The sequence below is a fragment of the Corvus moneduloides genome, chromosome Z, assembly GCF_009650955.1.
Source record: "Corvus moneduloides isolate bCorMon1 chromosome Z, bCorMon1.pri, whole genome shotgun sequence".
Classification (NCBI taxonomy): Eukaryota; Metazoa; Chordata; class Aves; order Passeriformes; family Corvidae; genus Corvus; species Corvus moneduloides.
In genome coordinates, this window is record NC_045511.1 from 64,374,714 (window position 1) to 64,396,849 (window position 22,136).

Here is a 22,136-nt window from a genome sequence, read left to right on the forward strand (position 1 = left end):
CACGTAGCATATAAGGCTTTTAATAAGCTTGGTAAAAGACAGAAAATCCTTCAAAGAAAAGGGACAAATACAGATGAAGTGAAGTGAGGGGTGAGGATGAGAAGAACAAGAGAAGAAAAACAGAGCAGAAGAGAATCACTGAATATAAGCACACCAAGTGAAATCCATTGGCACCCATCTTTCAGGGAGTCTCACCTTAAAAAACTAGAGGGAATACATGTTTTCTCTGTATAGGAGCCATTTCTTGTTGTGTTACCCAAAGAAAGGGGAGCAAAAAATGCTGCAAGGGGTTAGCTAGCACCCGCAATTGGCTCCACTGTATATAGCACTAGATCCATCACATCTGCCAAGCCTGAGGCTTTACAGGACCTAGCAGATGATGGCTGTGTGTAATAAGGTGCAGAAGCAGTCTGGCCTGTGTATGTATGTGCAGTGAGTCCACCACAGAAATTAGGTAAAATGTGTCTTGGGAGACAATTCTGTTGAGGTTTCTGTCTATCCGCAAAACAACTTTTGTGTCTAAGTATCTGGTGAACAGTAATTTATTGCAATCTGACCTTGATCTGGAGCGTCTCTTTATATATTGCTATTCTTTCTGAAATGCTGCCTAAGGAAAAAGGTAAATTATTTGTATGGAAACAATTATAGGGCTACTACATTTTTCTTCAAGTACCTCGCTGAAGTTCATGACAAATTTGAAAATGAGTAAAATAACCTCCACACACTCGGTTCAAAAAATCTGCATAATCTCTAGGCTCAGTTATACTAGCACACATGGGGTGTGTCACAAACTGTACTACAGCTATAGTAAACTTGTAAAAATGTGCTGGCCATTCCACAGCCCCCTAAGCAACTCAACATGGAGACCATTTACAATTTTTCAGGAAGTGATAGCTAAACCCTGAAGCCCTTTTTTATACAATTACACACACAGACATCCCAGCTTCTATTTCTCACTGAAAGAGAATATAAACCAGATAAAATTGGCATCTAATAGTTAGGACTCCATAATGTTATTTGTACTCATGGATGAGAACACTGATTTGGGATGCACAGTACTAATTAACAGGGAATTCTCCATCAGTGCCATGACACTGAAGAAACAGCAAATCACCCTCAACTCCCACTGATTTCATTATGTGAATGATCCTTAGGAATGAACCATAAAGACAATGAGAAAAAGAATCCAGCATATATTTTTGTAGAATTAATAATCTGTTTTGTAAAATGATCTGTTCTGAAGTATATGTAGTGATCTGAAAAATAAATATGAAAATATTTATTTTTCCTATTTTCTTAAAATTTCATGGCATGGAAACTCGTTTTCACTGAAGCAGAGTCAGTGACCCTGGCAGATACTGATAGACAGTGTGGGAATGACAGGAATTTTGCTTTGACAGCACTGAAAGAAGAAAAAAAAGTCACATGGTTCAAACCTGGTATTATTTAATTGTACTGTAGCAATATCTATTAAGTTATTAACTAAGTGATTAAGCTCTTCATAATTTCACATAATATGCTGCACACAAGTGACAGACTAAAACACAATTACTTCTATCATATTGGTGGGTCTTAACTGGATTAACTTCACAGCAGATGATTGATGGAACTGAAAAGGCCAGCAAACAAACTTCACTGACTTGATTTCAAGCACAATACAAAATATTCAATATAAACATGTCAAATTGCAGCACAGGCAGGCAAGATTTGTGCAGTCTGATACATTCTCAGTCCTTTAGTAATATTTTATAAATCAATTTTGTCTCTGCTCTCTCCATAGAGGTTTTGTTATCACTGGCCGTCTCTCAGCTGCAAGAAAATACAGTGCCAACTATAAAACACTAAAAGAGAGGGTGTAGAAGAATATATTACTAATGCTTATAAACATATTATTTCAGCTTTCATTGAACTATTTTTAATACTTTCTAACGTTACACATTTTACTGCTTTACACTGTACTTGACAATGTACCTTCCAACAAACATACTGATGTTGATTGAAAAAAGAAGGTTCTTAGAAAACTGTAGGCAACCACTAAGGTATAGAGTCTCAGGGGTATAATTACATGGCAACTGGTCTTAACTCTCTGGTTGCTTATGTTAGCCAGACTACCTGATTGCTTACAAAGACATGTGAAGAAAAGTTCTCAGAAATCTTCCAGAAAGAAGTTCCCGTATCAACTCTTGGTTTATGGAAGAATATTTAGTAGCAATTTATAAGAGAAGATGCGCTTGTGCTCTGCCATGGTGAGACCCCCTGATGCTCTCTGATCACCCTGCTGAGGGTGCAGTGGTTGTAAATTCCTTCACACAAGTAATACACTGTCATCTGACTGCAGTGTGAGGAAAGTTCAGGTAGACAGTGACTCCCTGTGATGGACCTTCAGGAATGAAGGCAAGGTGGAGTGCTGGCCAGAGGGGGAAAAACCAGCTTCTCCAGTGTGGGTGTACTCCCTTTACTCACAGTAGGTTTGAAGGCTACTGCAAACAGCAAACCCACATAACTCCTGCTACTTTTTGTGCTGTGGGAGCCTGGAACAGGGCTAATAACATCGGGTAGCCTGTAGCAGTCACCAGTAGAGCATAGCAGAGCAGCCTCTTTGCTACGCAGCCCTGCACAAGGCACACCTATCAAACCCAGGGCAGTTAGCTCACTCAGACAGGAAAAGGGAAAAATAGTGGCTATTCTCCTGTGACTGTGTGACCACAGTTCTGCTGAATGCTGAATCAGTGCTCCCTCTGAACATACAGAGGGCTAACCAGTTTGACTATTTAACAATGTCTCCTATTGGACTCTGGCTTTCCTGTCATTTATCCAAACAGACTGTAGATGAGTTTCACCTGTACATATCTTCCAAATATTTTCCATGTGCAGATGCAACTTCTTTCAGAGAAAGCCAAGAAAAAATATACATCTGAAGGAAGAAGAAAAACCTTACAATTGTGCTTCATCTAGCTAGCACTCTTGTACAGAATCTACCACTGTAAAAATAAGCTAAATTGTACCAGATTATACATTTGTTTCTTTCACAGTTTTTTAACAAACTTGTTGACTTATCTTTGTGAAGGACTGTGCTTACAACCTTAACATAACAAATTCATTTCTTTTATAAACAAGATTATGTCATAAATTAAACAATCTGGAGAAAATGACAATTCTTTCCTAGCAGCTATGCAACCTCCATTTCTTCATGAATTTGGATATATCATGGTGAAAGCACCTGTTCTGTTGGGAAATAGTGTTAAGGTTTCAGGAAAAGCTAATTCAGTGTCAAACACACAAAAAGGAGGACCACAGGGTAATTAAAAGAATGAAGAGCCTACCTTTTGAATGAACATGAAAGAGCTTGGTTTGTTCAGGGATGAGAGTGGTAGAAATACAGAAAATGGTTGAATACTAGCGATGGAGCAATATTTTAATTATCTGATGCATAGCCAAACTGAATACATTTATAGTGGAAATCGTAAGGCTTTCAACCATCAGATTGAAGAATATACCTTCCCAGGAGGATATACAACACCAAATAGCCTATCCAGCTTTAAGATGGAGTATGATATGTAACAGAATTTTATCTACAACGGTGTAACCTGAAGCAGCAGAGGCCAGATTTGATAACCCAGGGGATATCCTTCTATCTCATATTCCTGTGTTTTACAGTAAAATTGAAAGATAACCTGACAACAGTAACCTGTCTTTCTTCTTTTGCAGACCTTCCTTGTGACCCCTTTCAGATATCACCTCTAAAACCATTACCCTTCTCCTTCATCTCATTCATCTATGACGTGTGAGCCTTCTTTAATTATGCAGTCATCCAGACATGTATAGGTCTTACTGCTTCCTTCATGTCTCCACATTCACTACATTTTATAAAGCAGTGTTTTTGTTTGGACCCCTTTTCTCAGTAATTTCAGAAATTCATGTCCCTCAGTTGTAGCATCTAATGTTTTGCTCATGTGGTCTAACACACTGCAGCACCATTGGCACCATCACAATGCCACACACAAAAATTTAGGAATTTCTCACTCGTCTTTGTAAAAGCCCACTGGTCTTCTGTTCTCTTTCCACATTTGCTTGCTGTGCCAAAGCTATATAAGCACCTTTGTACATGGATAGCTCAAGAGATATTAGCTCAGTAGAACACATCAGGAAAAATGCATCTTCATTTAAGACCCCTAAAACACACAAGAAACTAAATAGTTGGCAATGGTATAAGAAAGGTGAAAGGCTATTAACTGGAAATAACTGCCAGATTTTGACCCTTGTTATTGCTTCTTTGATGAGAGAAGAGGACAGTAAACAGGACATTCTGTTCTAGCTCTCCCCTTGTTGGAAGAGCAATGGAATGATTGCAATTGAGATAAGCAGCTGGACAGGCCATTTAGTGGACACTAAAGATAGACAGATAGTAACATGCAGAAACATTGTTATTCTGAAACTAATGAAGCCATCAAAGCATTGAGAAATCAGATACATGACCTAGAAAATTAGCTCAGATTAAGAAACAACAGGTCGTTTGCCATTCCAAAAACATGAAAGGACCACTAAATTTCAAAAGCTAACTCCAATACTGCCCTGATCTTCAGATGTGATACAGCTGTGATACAGATGTGATCTTACAGCACAAGATAATGTTGTGGGACTATAAGTACAAATACCTTGCACAAATCCTATGAGGCCTTTGTGGAAAAAAAAAATAAAGATTTCTGAACAGTGCAACTGCTATTAATGAATAGTCTCAACCTGAACATTATCTTTTTTGTTGGGGTATAGGAGATGAAAGTTTCTAAAGTGAAAAATAATAAATATATAAAATATATAAATAATATATATAAATAAAAATATAGACATTTCCTAACGTATATATAAAAGAAAAAAAATGTAATTACATTGTTTTATTTTCCCCTAAATAATATTGGGAAATTGGACAGAGTAAATATTTTGCTGGTATTAGTATTTGTGTTCTTGGTTCAAATGTAAAAAAATACTGGTAGACTTTGGTAGTTTGGGGACTTTGTAGAGTGTAAATTGACATTAGGCTCACCCTTTCCAAAGATTAAAAAATTCAGCTCTAGTGATAGTTTCACTTCACTCACATAAAGTGAAACCCAGAGTTTGTGTTAAAACAAATAATAAAACAGGAAAACTTTACATGCCAGAAGAAGAAGTAAAAGATGAATTTTCTTTGCTTCAAAGCAGTTCAAGGCCAAAAGAGGCATCATGCAATAACTTCAATTACCTTTGCATTCTTTCACTGGCTGACTTCCTGGCTCAGAGCATTTTTGATCCTCAGTAGTATGTGAACCTCTCAGATTAAATTATTAGTCATTCTGCATTTTACTTCCCATTTTTAAAATTAAATTCAGACATTTTGTCAGAATTGCTATATTTCATATATTTCTGATGACATCCCACCCTATATCAAACTGTAGGCAAGTGTTGCAGAGAAACACAGATGTAAAAATCATCACTGTCTAGAGAGGCATAAAACGTCACAAGTATCATCTATGCTCTTCTGAGGCACACCAGGAAGAAAACAGTCTTCTGTTAGATTTCCATGCTACCACAGTTGATTCAAGGTGTCTGGCCTTCATTTGTTATAAACTCCAAATTAATAAAATGCTATGCTTCAGAATTCAAGAAAGGAATCGAATGCTTGGTTTACAGCTATACTTGTCAGAAAAAAAGTAGTAATTCTTTTGTTTCATTATATTCCCCTTAACTTCTTTCCCTATGTTTTTGCTACTATATTTCAAGAGACTATGATAATCAGCTTCATTGTTTGGAACCTTACTACTGAATTGTGTAAGGAACAAGAAATGGTACTGAAGACAACCTGAACTATGCTAACAGGCCACTTTTTGATAAGAGTACAAGGAGGGAGAAATGGAAAATGGTGAAACCTTACTTCGTATCAAGAATGGGCTTTTGATTTTTAAATTACATTTGCCAGAGACAGAAGGAACTTACTGTGAGAGAGACTTTATAGGTCTATGCGGTTTAGAGGCTGCAGGCTACATTTGCAAAAGAAACTTTTTGGAATATGGTGAGATCCGTGGATTCAGGGTGGCCTTCTGCATAGGGAAAGGCCATCATTAGACTGAGAGGTTACTAATTGCTCTGTTGTTGTCTTTACCCTATGAGACATTCATTCTTGTAAGAATGCACTGGTGGACTTCCAGTAACGCAGAGGTATCGCTTTTAAAAACAGCTGTCAAATCCCCTTGTGTCCTAAAACCAGCTGTCGAACCCCCTTGTGTCTGATTACAGAGGGAGCATAGCCTTTCATTTAGCAGGTGTGAATGCACCTGACTTGTCTAGAAACAAAGAAATAGTCCTATAGTGAGATATTACTACTTAATATTATAATGTAAAAGAATAACTCCCATTAACATTAAAGATAAATTTTTGGCATATAAACTGCTAGGAGGATATCATAAAACAAAACAGAAGCTTCAGTGGCTGTTGCGCTTATCAAATCCTGACAAATAATTATAGCCACAATACTCAAAGTTTCTGCACTGCTGGTGTTACAACAGGAACTATGCATACTTTAATCTCACTCTCAAATACGGGGAGAAAAGGAGGTCTGCTGCCAGCCCAAATCTTTCAACAATGGAATTGCACAAGCAAAGCGTCTGATCCTGCAGAGACTGAATAAATTCACTTCAGAGGTGGAAAAGTCAGGTATTTAGCGTGCTCGAGCATCAATACGTGGTCCCCGCCCTCTCTCAGTCACTCCAACCGTGCCTTACGCCACCGCTTGCTGCAGCTCGAGTTTTTGCACGTTCTCTGGCCGCCTGGTCCCGGCTCTCCCTGTGCCACCTCGGACAGCTCCCGCCGCCCCTGCGCCGCCCAGCCCGGCTCCCGGGCCGGCAACAAGCTCCCTTTCTCGTGGCGTCTGAGGTGTACAGCGTGAGGACCACGCACATATGTAAAGAGGAGAACGATGGAGGAAGGTAATGACAGAGCACAAGCACAAAAGTGTTTATCGCTGCCTCACACCGAGACTGCACTGGCACAGCCCTGATGAACGTGATCTGTGGTGGGCTGAAGAAAGGACACCTGCCATTCACAGTCTCCACTAGCTTCTTCCTTCTGTATCAATCTAAATATCGAATTTCTCACATTTCCTCATGAATACCTGAACAATTTCAGTGTCCCACACATGTGCTGTTGAGAAAAGCCCGCCTTCAAATCACAGACAGGCTCAGAGAGTATCTGAAGTTCTGAATCTGTTTAGGAAGTGACAGACAGTTCATTCAGCGATTTAAAAAAGTACTCGTAACCTACAAATTTAGGTGAACTGAATCTTTCAAAATAATGCCTCCCAGACCTGAAGCTGCTAAAAAAAAAAAAAAAAAAAGTGCTAATAGATTTCAAAATTACAAGTATAAAAAAATTCCAACTTATTTGTGTATAATTTCTGAGAACGTAAAACAATCTTGGCTCTAGTATAGCATGCTACTGCAACTCAGTGCCTTGGACCATATGTACACAAATCACCTAAACTTTTATTTCCACTGTAAGAAAAAGGCTGTTCTGCTGAAGAACTGCACAGTACTACAAGCTATCAGGCTATAACGTGCAGACTAATGAGCAAGTATTTACACATAATCAGCCTTTTACTTTCATGACTGGTCTGTCGGCGTTGCAGCAGTGACCTTTTGGAAACAAAGTGATGACCAAAAATAAATGCTCTATGAGAAACCTGTGAAGTGTGACTTAAACTCTCCATATGCAATTGCCCTTTGCACATCTGTTTCAGGGTGAGTAATTTTCAGGGATATTTCTGTTTTATTTTGCCTTGATTGTACAATCTGGAAACAATGTAACCTTCTATATAAAGGGCTGAAGAAGCACTTGAAGCAAGTTGACTTTTAAAATGCCTTTGTTAGCTCAGTTGCTTTGGGCTCAGTTAGGCTAGCAGAGTAAAAAGACGCAAGACACACTTTCCTTTGCAGGTATTTGCGTGAGGCTGCTGCTCTCCTGGTTACAGATCTCTCCACATCACCTTGGGGGTCTGAGATCAACTCTCTTCTAAGGCAAGGAAAATAACTACTTGAGCCTCAAATTTTGTTTTCTTTGAATATACATTCAGGTGTTTTCATCCAAAAGACATGACACTTAAGATGGTTTGTGTACAGATTTTAAATTATAACCCCACACACACTGCTATAAAAGAAATTCCAGTATTTTTGAAAATGGAAAGGACGGGCAAAGGGTTGAATGCTTAAAATATAGCCTAAAATAATTACTCTTGAAAGAAGAAGTGTTTGGAATTCTGAGGGGTTTCTGTCTGTTTCTGTCTCTTGTCAGAGACACACACAAATAATCGCGAAAACTTTTCAGCTTAGTAAGAGTACTAGTAAAGATAAGCATATTTCAATTGGATTCTGAATATGACTCTGATAATGACGAGCAAAAATCACGACTCCATATGATAGTGTAGGAATATCAGGTACTTTGCAGCACAGCTGGACAGCTTTCACAGCACATTTTCACAGCTTGCTGCATTTATTACTTCCACTCCTCCCTCATCATACATTTCTGAAAAGCCTATTTTCTTCTTTCAATATGATGTGCTACTGTTCTGCTCATAAATGCTAAATTGTTCTTCCAAACAAACTAGATTAACAAACCTCAGACCAATTTCCCAGGGCATATTAAAAAAGAATAAATATGTAAATTTAATTATGAAGGGTTTGAGGACTCTAGGTATATTACAAACCTTCCTCAAGCTGTAGTAAAACAATAATATATCATTCAACTCCATCTTTACAAGGGTTTCACTGTTCCTTACTTCACCTTTGAGAAATACTGAAAACGCTGCAGATACATATTTACTTGCAAAATGTAATTTGGTCCCAGGCTTTTGGAATTACTACGAAGAGTCTCTTTGACGATATTATAGAGCTCCCCTGAGTTTAGGACTGTTAATTACAGTGTAGCAAACAGAGAAGGCCAAGGACACAGGAGGTGTTGGGAGCCTGTCCCTCTCTCACTGGGAATTCCTATTGGCTATTAGGGGAATTGGGGTCAATTGTCCCCACAGCTCCCGCACTGTCATACTCTGTGGCTCTCAGAGAAATTTAATTTCAGAATGTTTCACCTGTAGAATCACATCACACTCTTCAATTCTAACTACAGTAATTGAAGATAATGAGAGGGGAATATTTCTTAACCACTTCTGTAAATCTGAAGTCAGTACGTCAACTCATACAAGAGTACCTGACAGGACAATGCGAAAAAGCAATTGTACACACAAAAACACAGACAGATATACACACTCCTCCAGTTGTATAGTCAGATTTTCAAAGCAAGGCCCTTAGCACTTGGTATGCAAAACTCACAAAAATATTTTGGTTTTGAACGAGGTGAGAAAAATCCAGAGATCTTTCAAATACTGCATGCATTGATAAAAACACACATGTATATGTAAGCACAGTTCTGATCACAGCTTATAAATAAGTGGGTGGAATTCCAAGATAATAACTCTCTTCTGAACAAATTTGCAATGAAATAGGCATGGTCCAGCCAAACTTGAAGTTAGCAGAAAAGTCATCTGAAAGAGACCCATCAGACAGCAAGTTAATGAAGCATTTATAGCAGCACTTCTCCACAGGAGAAACAATGCGAATGAGGCTCTCCAAATAATAACCAGGAGAAAATGTAATAAGGTGTGCCAAAATTATGCCCTATGGAAAAGCCTCTTCATCTAAGTAACTTGATGCATTCTCTTTGCCCAGCTGTCCTTAGTAAGATGGTGTTCAGCTCGTTTCCACTTCAAAAACTAGTTGACGTACAGGGGAGAAATCCTCCTATCTTTACAGTGATGGCCCTTAAAATCTCCCTGAAAGCCGGGTGGCACTGCCAGACTTTTCACCCATAAAAACCCCTCCGAAAGCTGGGCGACACTGCCAAACTCTTCCAGCCGCACCACTCGTTTGGGCCGTCAGAAGCTCCACAAAGCCACCTCCACCGCTTCCCGGCCCTGCAGCCTCCCTCGGCGGGGCTGCCACTGGCAGACCCGCAGTAGGCAGGCGCCGCGTTTCCCCCAAGAGCTGCAGAGGCCGCCCGGGGCACAGCCCGCCGGGGGACCCGCAATACGGAGAGCACACAGCTCCCGGCGCCCGCGCTCCTTCTCCACTCGGCGGTCTCACCCCGCCCATCACCGACCTTTGCCACACGGGCCGGCGGGACGCGCGCAGGGGCCGGCCCGGCCAGGAGGGCCCCGGAGCCCCCGCTGCCGACCCGGCCGCCCGGGGCTGCGAGCGCCGTGTCCCCCTCGCCCTGCCCCGCTCTCGCCCTGCCGCCGCGGCACCGTGACACTGCGGGGCTGCTCTCCGCAGCCGCGGCGATGCCGGGGAAGAGCGCCCTGGCCCGCCTTTCGGGTGGGTCGCTAGCATCGCCCCGCGCCGCCCGGCCCGGCCCCGCAGCACCCCTCGCCCCGCCGCGGGCGCCGGTCCGGCGCCGCGCCACCCTTGCGCCCGGCAAGGCCGTACCGTGCCGGCAAGGCCGGGCGGGGGGCGGCGGCGCCGCGCTCCCTGCCTGTCCCCGCGCTCACCCGCCACCACGGCGACCACCGTGCTCAGCAGCAGCCAGTTCTTCCTCACGAAGCTCGGGCAGAACAATCCCTTCTTGACCGCCTTCGCCATGGCGAAGGCTGGGGCGGAGCGGAGCCGAGCCGAGCCGAGCCGAGCCGAGCCGAGCCGAGCCGGGCCGGGCCGGGCCGGGCCGAGCCGAGCCGAGCCGCCTGCGTGCGCTCCGCGGGGCTGCGCGCTCACCGCGGGGAGGCGGAGACGTCGCGCTTCACCTGGCAACCGGAGAGCCCGGCCCCCCGCCCGCCCCTCGCTCGGCCGGCCCACCTGCCGCCCAGCACACCCCAGCTCCTGCTGAGAGTATCAGGGGCAGCAGCTACATATCTTGTAAGATTTCCCCCCTGGTTTTGATCCTGGTAGGCTTAAATACCAAAACAGCGAAGAAGCGTTTATTTCTCTGTGCAGCTCCCTGTAAATGGTCTCCTTCTCCCTCCCCACCATTAGCTTGATTAAGCTCATATTATATATAATATTTTGACCCAATTCCCTGTGGGGCTATGGTTTTCAATATGTCTATAAACGTGTTGATTTTGATTTTGAAATCTGTAGCTCAATGGTAAATGCAAAAAACAACCAAGCCCAACCATTATCTGCCATTGAATGACTATCTGCCATTGAATGACTATCTTGCTGAATGACATGAAGGAGAGAGCAGAATGAAAGTTTAATTTCTCTTATTTAATTGCACTTGATATCCTTCCTTTCAAAATGTACACTAGTGAGGTTTGCCTGACTTCTGTCTATAACAACTGGGTAACTATGGCCGGGAGGAGATCAGCAAAAACTGCAATTGAAACCTTGTCACTTTTGCTCTTCGCATGAATCAGGCTGTGCTGTGTGACAGCTTGGAGAAAGAGATAAATATGTACCTTGCTGAGTCAGGGAAGAGCGCTGAAATCCACCTGGATGAGAATCAAGAGCTGTCATCAATATCGAGTGTTAAAACCTGGGCCTAGCTGCATAAATTCATACAGAGACACCTAAAAAGTGTCCATTTTTCAGATGTGTAGAGCAACTGCAGTAATTTGTCTGCATCTGTTACCATCAGGAGAATTTAATTTAAAAAATAAGAGGAAAGCTAGTGGTGAAAGGAAGCAGATGAGTAAGTAACCTCTTAGTTTAATTAAGTCATAAAAGGTTTCAGACCACTTAAAAGGAAGGCTGGCATACTACCATGTTACAAGCCACAGCAAAGCAAAACAAAAATAATTAATGCAAATAAATGGTAAGAAATACCATGACTGTGCCTAGACTTTGGTATGGAAATGTCACAAAGTGTGACTGGCACTAAAGAGATACACAAAGAAAAAGGCACACCATGCTTCAGGGTGGGCAAGGTCAGGCATACCTTGTGCAGAAGAGCTCTGACTCGGGATCCCATTGCCACAGAGTGTTGTTTTGTTTTTTTTTCATTTCCTCTCACATACTTGGAGTCTCAGATGTTGCTTTCAGTAAGTCAAATGTCTGATCTGCCCTAGGAGGTGGTGAAGTGCTGCCTCTCTAGACAGTAGGAACAAAGTTATTTGCAAGACATCTTCAGAATGTAGGCCTTCCTTTAATTATCTCTCTATTCACCTTCTCATGTACTCCTTGTTACAACTTACTCTGCTTCTTTTTTGAGCTGTTTTGGTGAACTAGGGGAAATCATTCCAATTCACTGGCTCCTGAAGACTAGCTAAAATTAGGTTAGAGTTTACTTCTTTCTCTATGAAGTATTTCTCTTAATACTAAAGTATTAAGTATCCTTTTTTTTCACTTTAAGGATTTCATAGTACCTTCTTGGTAGATCTAGAATTATCTGCAGCACTCTTAGGAGAGAAAAATGCCATTCTGCAGGTATAAAACAGTGTGATTGTAGCTGATATGTTTCTTCCTGGAGGTTGCAATACCTTAAAGGAGTTGCACAACCTTAGAAAAAACATGATACAATTATGCTTTACAACTTATGAAGGCTGGATACAGATCTCATTTTTGTGTCCTGAAACACCAAGAAAATATATCATAATATTGAAGACCTCTATATACCTTTTCTTTCTGTTACAGTACAATGTTACTGTTCTTTTCCGCTAGTGTTTTGTCCCTAAAAATACTTAGGAAGAAAAGCATGCCAAAGTTCTAGGCTTTTTTCCTTAATAATTAGTCTTTGTTTTTCTAACTTCAACAAATGTAATTCCATGGCCATGACCTCAAAAGAAAAAAAAAACCCAACAAACAAATAAACAAGAAGTTCATAACACAACACCTATAGAAAATTAAAGAAGTGTTCTAAAAAAAATATTTAGGCAAGTGAAATAGGAATGTTTTAAGCATCCTGATGAGCAAGCTCTTTTTAATTTCATTTTCCTATTGTAAAATGATGGACATTGGCTTTGATCCTGGATGTAGAGTCAAGCTGGCAGTTTCTATACAGGGAGCTGTATATAAAAAACCCCAACATCATAAAAAGAGTATCCTAATAAAATGGAAAAGAAATGTAGCCCAAGCCCATGGATCACTCTTGAAATGCTGAAATTATTCTAAAACTTAATTCAGCTATAGAAAAGGACTAAAAGACATAATACTTTGAAAGACTACCTGCGTGTACACCTACTAAGCACAGCTACTGAGCAAACATAAATCTAAATTCTATTTAAAACATTTTTATCTTTGTCTGATTTTGAGACATCCTGGATTCATTATGAAATAAATGAATAGAATGTATTTGTGAAAAAATGTTGATACAATTTATCTGTAAAGATGATACAAACACACTCTTTAGCTATATGGATCAGTGTTACAGAGTTCTCAGAGAAGATCATGGTTAAGATTGTATGCATGAAAAAATACTTCGATTTTTTGTGTTTAGTTTTTTTTTAATGTCCATTAAACATACGGACACCTCAGTCTTGAAAATGTGAACACTATCCTGGGAAACAATGTTATACATTGATCACGTTTGGTTTTTTTTTCCTGAAGGCTAAAATAATTTGGATTACTTTGTTGTAGAATTAGGATCGTACATAAATACAAGAATAACTATTCTATTGACAAATTTTTACCACATGATGACCTGATACTTACATAGCCATGTCTCAACAACAATTTCCAATCTGTAGAATTGTCTTAACCACATTTTAAGTGAATTACTTAAGACCAGGCTAGGAATATTTTCAACATTTTGAGGCATTTGAGTGTTTCAGTGCTGGGAGAGGCAGAGAAGTCCTACTGGAACATGTACAGTACAGTGCAGTGCACAGTGTAGCAAGTGGAAGCTTGCCCTTTCCTACTTCTTAAAAAGATCTTCAATGATTCTAGTTAAAAGAGGAAAAATTAACTTCAGTTTTACTTATTTAGATCTTTTTCTGCCTAGGCCAGCTTATTAGTATCATTTGTATAAGCTTTGGTGACAGTTGATTTTATCCATAGAAAACTAACGAAGTGCTTTTTTCTCATAGTTTATGGTGAACATAGAAAAGAAACTGCATCACAGGGAATTAATGAAATTTTGAGTATTGTACTTTTTAAATGTTTTGATAAAACAACAGTATTTTAAAAAGATTTCAAAAAATGTGTGCTAATAATCTACATAAAATACAGGTAGAATAATTGAGGTTTTAAATTTTTTTTTTATTTGAGGCCAGTCCACCAGACAGAAACTTTGCAATAGTTTTTTAATAACATAAAGCCATGAGTACATACAAAGTTTGAAAACACAAACTAATCTGTTCCAGTCTAATATCTCTTGTCTTAATGAGAAAATAATCAAATAAAAATTGTAGCCTTTCTAAGTTCAGTGAAGTGACAAAGCATGTGGAAGAAAATGCACAAAGCTGTGTCTTATTTCTGTAAATATTTTACTGTTACCAAGCACCCAAAATCGCAGAAGTTTTTCTTATAGCCTGGAACATGTGCCTCCAGACATCTGACCTCAAAGTTTAACTTCCATATGTGCTATATAAAGTAGCATATATGCTAAGAAAAAATATATGATATGCAAAGAAATTCCTCCACTGAGCCAGACTTGACAAAAGCACTGATTGTCCTCAAGGGCAGAGCTGATGTGTGCTGATTTTATATCTGGGGCCATGATACTGGTTTAATAGCATTAATGTCTTTTCTTTCAGAGATGCTGTTTAATCCAGTGTAGATTTAAACTACCAGAATCCTCATTGGTATATTTAATTAATCCAACCCACTCTTATAACTTTAAAGTCATATCTAGCTCTATTCCAGTAGCTGGTTCCGAATGCACAGAGGGATCCATCTTAACTACTTAGAATTCCCAGAATATTGCCAGTAGATGCTTTATCTTCTGTTTGCACAGGTTTTTCTACAGTCTTACCAAAGACATCCTAAACCTTATCAAATCAGTCATTCCTCTCCATGTGTCCTTCAACTGAGCCTTTTTAGAATTGTTGAATTATGGGTTAAAATACATTAGTTGTAGATAAAATGGTCTGGATTTGGTCTAAAGTTAACAAAGAGAGGACATTTGGGGGGGTTGTTTGTTTGGGTTTTGGTTTTTTTGTTTGTTTGTTTTGGGAGGGTGTCGGTGGCTGTTGGGGTTTTGTTTTGGTTTGTTTTTTTCTTAATGAAATGAAATCCTGTGCCAAATCAATGGGATTTTTATCTTTGTTGGAGTAAGTGGGACCACACCTGGGAGGAAGACAACAGATGCAGATGGGATTTTGTTTCCTAGCTTATAGCCCTCTAATGCTGCATAACATTTTTTTCTACCAAAACCCAGTTTTTTTCCACCTCAAGTAAATGTTGCTTTATCAGCCATTTTTCACTGTTGATATCAGAACTCATCTGTGTCAAATTAACATAAAAAAATAATTATGAAAACGTATCAGAAATCCTTGATAATAGTTTACCTTTTATGCATTTAAAACCTTGGATGTAGAACTCTATGTTCTAGATTTTTTTCTAAATCGTGTACCTGGCCCCAGTAAAAATAATGCATATATTGTCACTTATTTTAATGAACCTTGGAAGATGTTGTGTCCTCATCCTACTTGGAGGAATTTCTATCAATGAGAAAGTATTTGATTATTTTTTTCTTGTTTTAAGTAGTGTAAATATTTCATACTAGGATTGCACATTTTTCTGGCTGCAGATATTTTATGTTGTAAGAAGGTAGGCAAGCAGAGTGGGAAGGTGGCAGAAAATGTGTTTCACAAATTGAGATTTAACTGGTCGTTATGTACTACTCACAGAAGGCTGAAGGAAAGCCAAGCTCTGAAAATCATCACAGGCAGATACATTTTAAAAAAATTTTTTCCAGAATTTCTCATTTGCCTAGAAAGTACGATGGCATGTCTGTGAAACGATCATTGTCCTGGGTTGCAGTGTATTCTATTACCATCCTCATGAGCTGTTGAAACAAGGTGGGGCAGTGTTTCCTTGCCTCCTCCCTCCAGACTATCTTTCTGTTAATGGCCCATCAATGCCTTGCTGCATGACTCAGAGATGACTCCCTCCAGACTATCTTTCTGTTAATGGGCCCATCAACACTTGGCCTCATGACTCATCATCCCATTGTGAGATGCTCCACCCAGAGGGAGGAACCAAGCATTCCATCCTGGATATAATCTGAGTTTCTGAACACCAGAGATAACCTTTCCACTGGATTCCCAGAGGACAGGAGCTACCCAGCCACCACTGGACCTTCTGAGGAAGAGCAGACCCTTTCTACAGGATCACCGCTTTAACAGAACCACATCCACCACTTCAGGAGGACTGCAGCCACCATCTTATCGGACTGTTACCACCACCCTGCCTAACAGGGAGTCAGGTTGTATCCTGACGCTGTCAGTTTGAACCAGTGTTTTCTGCCTTTATTTTTTTTAGATTTCCCTATTACATTGTTATTCTGACTTGGTGCCTCCCACTAGTTTGTTTTCAAACTAGTACAATCATGAGCCAGCAGCTGTATAAATCCAGGTGCATGGCGTGGTAATGATTTTAAAAATGGTTCTTCCTTTTCTTGAATATTCAACCAATTAGGAGTCCATGAAAAAAGCTAGACCAGTATGACTGCTAACAGTTTTCCTTCCTAATTACACAAAATGTCAAGGATAAGTATGAACAACATATATTTCTTACAGCACCCTTCTTTAGCCTCATATGAGAAGGAGTTCTGATCGTAATAAAAAATGAATTAAATTTGCACAAAGACTAAAAATGTCTGAGTTTCTGCAAAGCATTTAAAAATGTCTGTCAGAGAATATCAGCATAGCAGGGATGAGGTTTGTGTTGAAGGATGATGTCTTCATGAGCAAAATTGTATTCAGTAACTAATCTTTAAATGCTCATAGAGAAGATAAATACATATACAATCCAGAGTGGAGGCTTACTTTTTTACTTCTGATTTCCGTAATAGCTTTCCACCTGCTGACTCAGAAATGGACGCTGCTTAAGGCAAATGACTAAGAGGTATTTGAACTAGACCTGATATATATTTCCAAGATTTTTGAGCTGTGGATCAGGAATTATTGTTTCCAGATGTGACTTGATATTGGGTGTTGCACAGGAAGGAAAGAATTTAATATTGCTCTTTGATGCACTAATAGCTACATGGCAATTCCACCTCAGAGCAAGAGTTACTTCACAGTAGCACCAGCATCTGACCTCTAGGACTATGTGAAAAGACTGGATCCTCACTGTACTGGCAATCATGTCTTATCATCTTGGAAAAATTAAGAGGTAAAACTATGTTAAACTAGTACCATTTTATTAGCATAATAGTAATAATTTGTTCTCCAAATGAAGATGATAGTATTTTCTTGCCACGTTGGAGTAACATTGTTTAACCTCCATTCTGCACAAAGTGCGTATGTATTAATACAAGGTGGTGGTGAACAAAGCAAAAATTATAGGATAACATTCTACTGCTGCTCCAGCAACTCCTCAGGATGCCTCATTATGTGATATATCATACAAGTAGCCACACTAATAAGTATGTAATTATAAAATTATTGATTCTTGCAGACAGTGGCTCTTTACCACTCTTCACAAATGACATAAATGAAACTGAAGGGCACTGTTCACCCACACACCATTTGGAGATTTATTTTAATGAAGACATAATGAAGCAGAACGTTTTCTTGATAGAAGATAATGATAGCAAATGACAAATTTATTTTGGATCCCGAATGTCTTGGTAGCACATTGAAATGAATGAGTGGGTGAATACTAATTTAGAAGATGTTCAGCAAGTTCGAGGAAATATGTTAACTTAGATAGCCAAAGATCTGAAGAGTGAAATTGAGAAAAGCATTCAGAATTATTGGCTATGCAATTCAAAAATGAGTTATAGGCATATGATCTGACCTTCTGGGCTATTTCAAGAGCTTGAAAATGCTCAGTCCCCTTGGCATCCTTTCTAAGCGGAACTAAACAATCATTGTATTCCCATTTTGTTCTCAGAAATTTTATCACAGGATTTGGAGCTTTAGCATGGTCTGTGTCTAAGCCTCAGCTTTTTTAGTCGCCTACACACACTAGAATAACATCAAATTGTGAACTAGGATTCTACTCCAAAAGAATGTGATGAAAAAGTTGAAAAATACAATGGTAATGCACTGTAAGTGCTTCCAGGAAAGAGCTCATCTTTTAAAATATTTTAAAATCTCATGATACCTAATATTTAGCCTTCTTTCCAGTACTTGAAAGGAGCCTACAAGAAAGATGGAGACAGATGTTTTACAAGAGCATGTAGTGACCGGACAAGGGGGAATGGCTTCAAACTTCAAGAGAGGAGATTTATATTAGACATTAGGATTATTTACTATGAGGGTGGGTGGGGAGACACTGGCACAGGTTGTCTAGAGAAACTGTTGATGCCCCATCCCTTGAGGTGTTCAAGGCCAAGCTGAATGGAGATCTGAGCAACGTGGTCCACTGGAAGGTTTCCCTGTCCACGGCAGGGAAATTGGAATTAGATTATCTTTAAGCTCTCTGCCAAGCCAAATCATTCTATGATTCTAAATAAATTCTATGATTCTAAATCTAGTCTCTTCAACCATTCGCCCTTGCCCTTTCCCACATGCCCTTGCAAAAAGTCCTTTTTTGTAGATCCGTTTTAGGTACTGTAAGGCTGCTAGAAGGTCTTCCTTGAGCCTTCTCTTTTCCAGGCTGGACAACTCCAACTGTCTCAGCCTGTCTTCATAAGAGAGGTGTTCCAGCCCTCTGGTCACCATTGTGGTGACTCACTCCAACAGGTCCATGTCCAAGCTGGATCCAGTACTACAGGCTGAGTCTCACAAGAGTGGAATAGAGGGGCAGAATCACCTCCCTCAACCTGCTGATCACAATTCTTGTGATGCAGCCCAGGATATGGCTGGCCTTCTGGGCTGCAAGCTCACTCTGCTAGGTCATGTCAAGCTTCTTACCAAACAACAGCCCTTGTCCGCAGGGTAGCTCTCCATTCACTCATTACTCAGCCCCTATCCATGTTTGGGACTGACCCAACAGAGAGGGGGGCCCTTGTATCTGACCTTGTTGAACTTCCAGAGGTTTGCACAGGCCCACCTCTCCAGCCTGTCCAGGTCCCTCTGGATGGCATCCCTGCCCTCCAGTGCATTGGCTGCACACAGACTGGTGTCACCAGCAAACTTGCTGCGGGTGCTCCCCCTGTATGCGTCACTGACATGGATATTAAATAGCGCTGGTCCCCTGAGGAATGCTGTTCATCACTGGTCTCCACCTAGACATCAAGCTGTTCCCACAACTCTCTGAGTGCTACCATCCAGCCAAATCCACATAGTGTTCCACCCACCAAATTTGTGTCTCTCCAGTTTAGAGACAAGGATGCCATGTGGGACAGTGCCAAACGCTTTGCACAAGTCCAGGTAGGTGATGTCAGTCGTTCCTCCCTCATCCACCACTGCTATAACCCAGTCATAGAAGGCCTCCAAATTTGTCAGGCAAAATTTGTCCTTAGTAAAGCCATGTTGGCTGTCACCAATCACCCTGTACCTCCATTCCAGGAGGATCTGCTACATGACCTTGCCAGGCACTGAGGTGAGACTGACTGGCCTTAGTTCCCTGGGTCTTCCTTATTTTCCTTTCTAAAAATGGAGATTATATTTCTGATTTACCAGTCAGTGGATTGCCACAACTCCTCAAATATGATGGATAGCTTAGTCACTTTTCCCATCAATTTCCTCAGGGTCTGCAGCTGTATCTCATCAGGTTTACTTCAAGATAAACCTGACTCTTGGAGCTTTCATTCTGCGTATTCTTTCTCCTTTGAAACTACTTCTGAGAGAGACAGAATTTCTGCAAGAGCTGGGGAAGGAAAGAAGTCAAAGGATATATTAACCCAGGAAGAACAGGGTGAACATCAGCGGGTTGCCATATCTCAACAAATATAGATGAAGGGCTGGCTTACAAATTACAGCCCTCCCTGAACAGCAATGAAATGTATGCCAAAAATTTTAGCTGCAAGAAAAAAGCTGGTGTTTGAAAAATGCCCATGGCAATATTATTTTGAGACTTGAAGTTTGGCCTTTGGGCTTTGGTTCAAGCTGCACTGGAAGTCATATACCAAATTTTCATGGTTGCAGGAAAGCCTCAGACACCCAAGCATCTGTCTCAGTGCATTAACTGCAGAAAAAGCCTGCTCGGACCTCGGAGGGGAAATGAAAGCAGTGCAGTGCAGAGGAGCCAGGTGAATGCTCAGTCAGTGTGGTAAGTAAATCTCATACACAGCTGTTAGTATACAAGAAACTATATTTTAGTGCAAATTATGCAAGAAGTTTGTACAGTTATATGGTCATTGTTTCAGTATATCTTGCGAAGGATGTTGCCGACAGTTCACAGGACACATAGTGCTTACCATCATTTTTAGTGCCTTCTTTTCTACCTTTTAATTAATTTAGTCCTATTTATGCCTTTCAGTGCTTCGGTTTGTGCTGGTTTAAAACCCAGCTGAAAAATTAAACCTGTTGCAGCTGTCTCCCTTTCCCCCTGCCCCTTCTGATAATGGGGGAACCTAGGAGAAATTATAATTGGAATCACAGTTAACTGAAAAAATTGCAATAATCACAACGATATTAATAAGAAAGAGTGTACAAGAGGGAGAGAGAGGAGGAGAGAGTTTTACCCACAAAAGGGTATTCACCACCGAACATCCCCCTGGGCAGCAATCAGCGCGATCTCTAAACACAGGCGAAATGGTTACAATCACCACATGGCACCCAGCAAAACAGAGGCAGCATGCCAGGGAGGTTCTCGTGGCTCAATCTCCCCCTCTCCAGCCCAGAAACAGTGGGAAACAGGAACAAAACAAAACCTGGGAAGCTAGTTTTTCCAAATAAGGAGTTGTGGTGCCGAGATGCTCGCTCTGGTGGTGGTAGCAGCACCGGTGCAGGCGCTCTCTCCCTCTCTCTCTCTCTCTCTCTCTGCTGCCACAGTGGCGGCAGTGGTGTGGGTGCAGGGGCTCTCTCTCCACAGCAGCAGTGGCAGCAGCAGAGTGGCAGCCAGCAGCTCCAGGGCGGTGGCTCCGATGGCTGCAACAGCTGTGATAGCTCTATCCTGGTGCCCAGTGGCAGTGCAGTCCTGACTCTGGTCCGGCACACACCCTTCTGTGCGCCCTGGCTAAAGATGGTGCCACTTCTGTTTCTGCCCGTAGTATTTTTCCTTTCGAGGCCATGCCCCTCCAGCAGTGACGTGAGTGGTATGGAATAGACCACACTGAAAGCTCCATCCCATAGTCCCTGTACCCACGACACAGTTCTTAGGCCTTAGGGTGATCATGCTTACTTCTCAACAGGAGTGAATCTAGCACTGGTGAGGGAACTGTGCTGTAGATGCAGTAAGGATTTCTAGTTTATTAATTGCCGTAGGCAAAGGAGAAGACTCAAGGCTTTACTTTAGAGCTTTAGTCTTCCTGGTAATTAGCTTCTTAGAAATCCTTTAGGTAGAGATCAGTAAACTGCATAGTAGGAAACAGAATTAAAAACAAAAGAAATTGCCTTATAGTTTTTTTTAGGTTTAAAGGAGGTTTTTTAAACTCAGTGTTGTTGTGGAAATGCTGCTGGGCTTGGAGCACCTGACTTTTCCAGCCTTAGAAATTTGTAGTCACCAGCAGCAAGCAGGACTTCAACTTGTTCTTTTAGCAAATTTTATAATTAAGTTTCCGCGGGGCAGTTTAAGCATAATTTCACTGTTCTGATAGAAATGTCCTATTAGAACAAACAAATAAATCCTTCTGAAAATAACCTTTGGAGAGACAAAATCTTCTGAGAAACAGCAGTGGAAACTCTTTGTCATTCAAAAGGACATAAAATCCCTCCACGCATCAGGACTTAACTGCAGTACAGTAAATTTGCATAGTAAGGTTTTTGACTTATGAAATATAAAGTATTCTAACTAAGTGAGTGGTTTATTTTGTCCCGTGCTAGCAAAAGGACTATATGAAAATGACCCCGCACTGCTGGTCAGTATCAGACACCAGCAGAAGGCAACTCTTTCCCATGGCAGTAGCAGAAAGTATTCAAGAAGCAATCTGCACATAAATTCAGATGGATCAGAGCATGTGTGTGTATACAT

At 40.8% G+C, this 22,136-nt stretch overlaps 1 protein-coding gene across 1 annotated transcript in view; it reads right to left on the reverse strand.

Moving 5' to 3' along the window:
* SLC1A1 (solute carrier family 1 member 1) overlaps nucleotides 1-10,729 on the reverse strand; it is a 51,067-nt gene extending 40,338 nt beyond the window's left edge. The window contains exon 1 of the mRNA XM_032096799.1: nucleotides 10,565-10,729. Coding sequence (XP_031952690.1) covers nucleotides 10,565-10,655 — 91 coding nt within the window. The 5' untranslated portion in view covers nucleotides 10,656-10,729. The remainder of the gene's footprint in view (nucleotides 1-10,564) is intronic.
* Nucleotides 10,730-22,136: the final 11,407 nt, after the last annotated feature.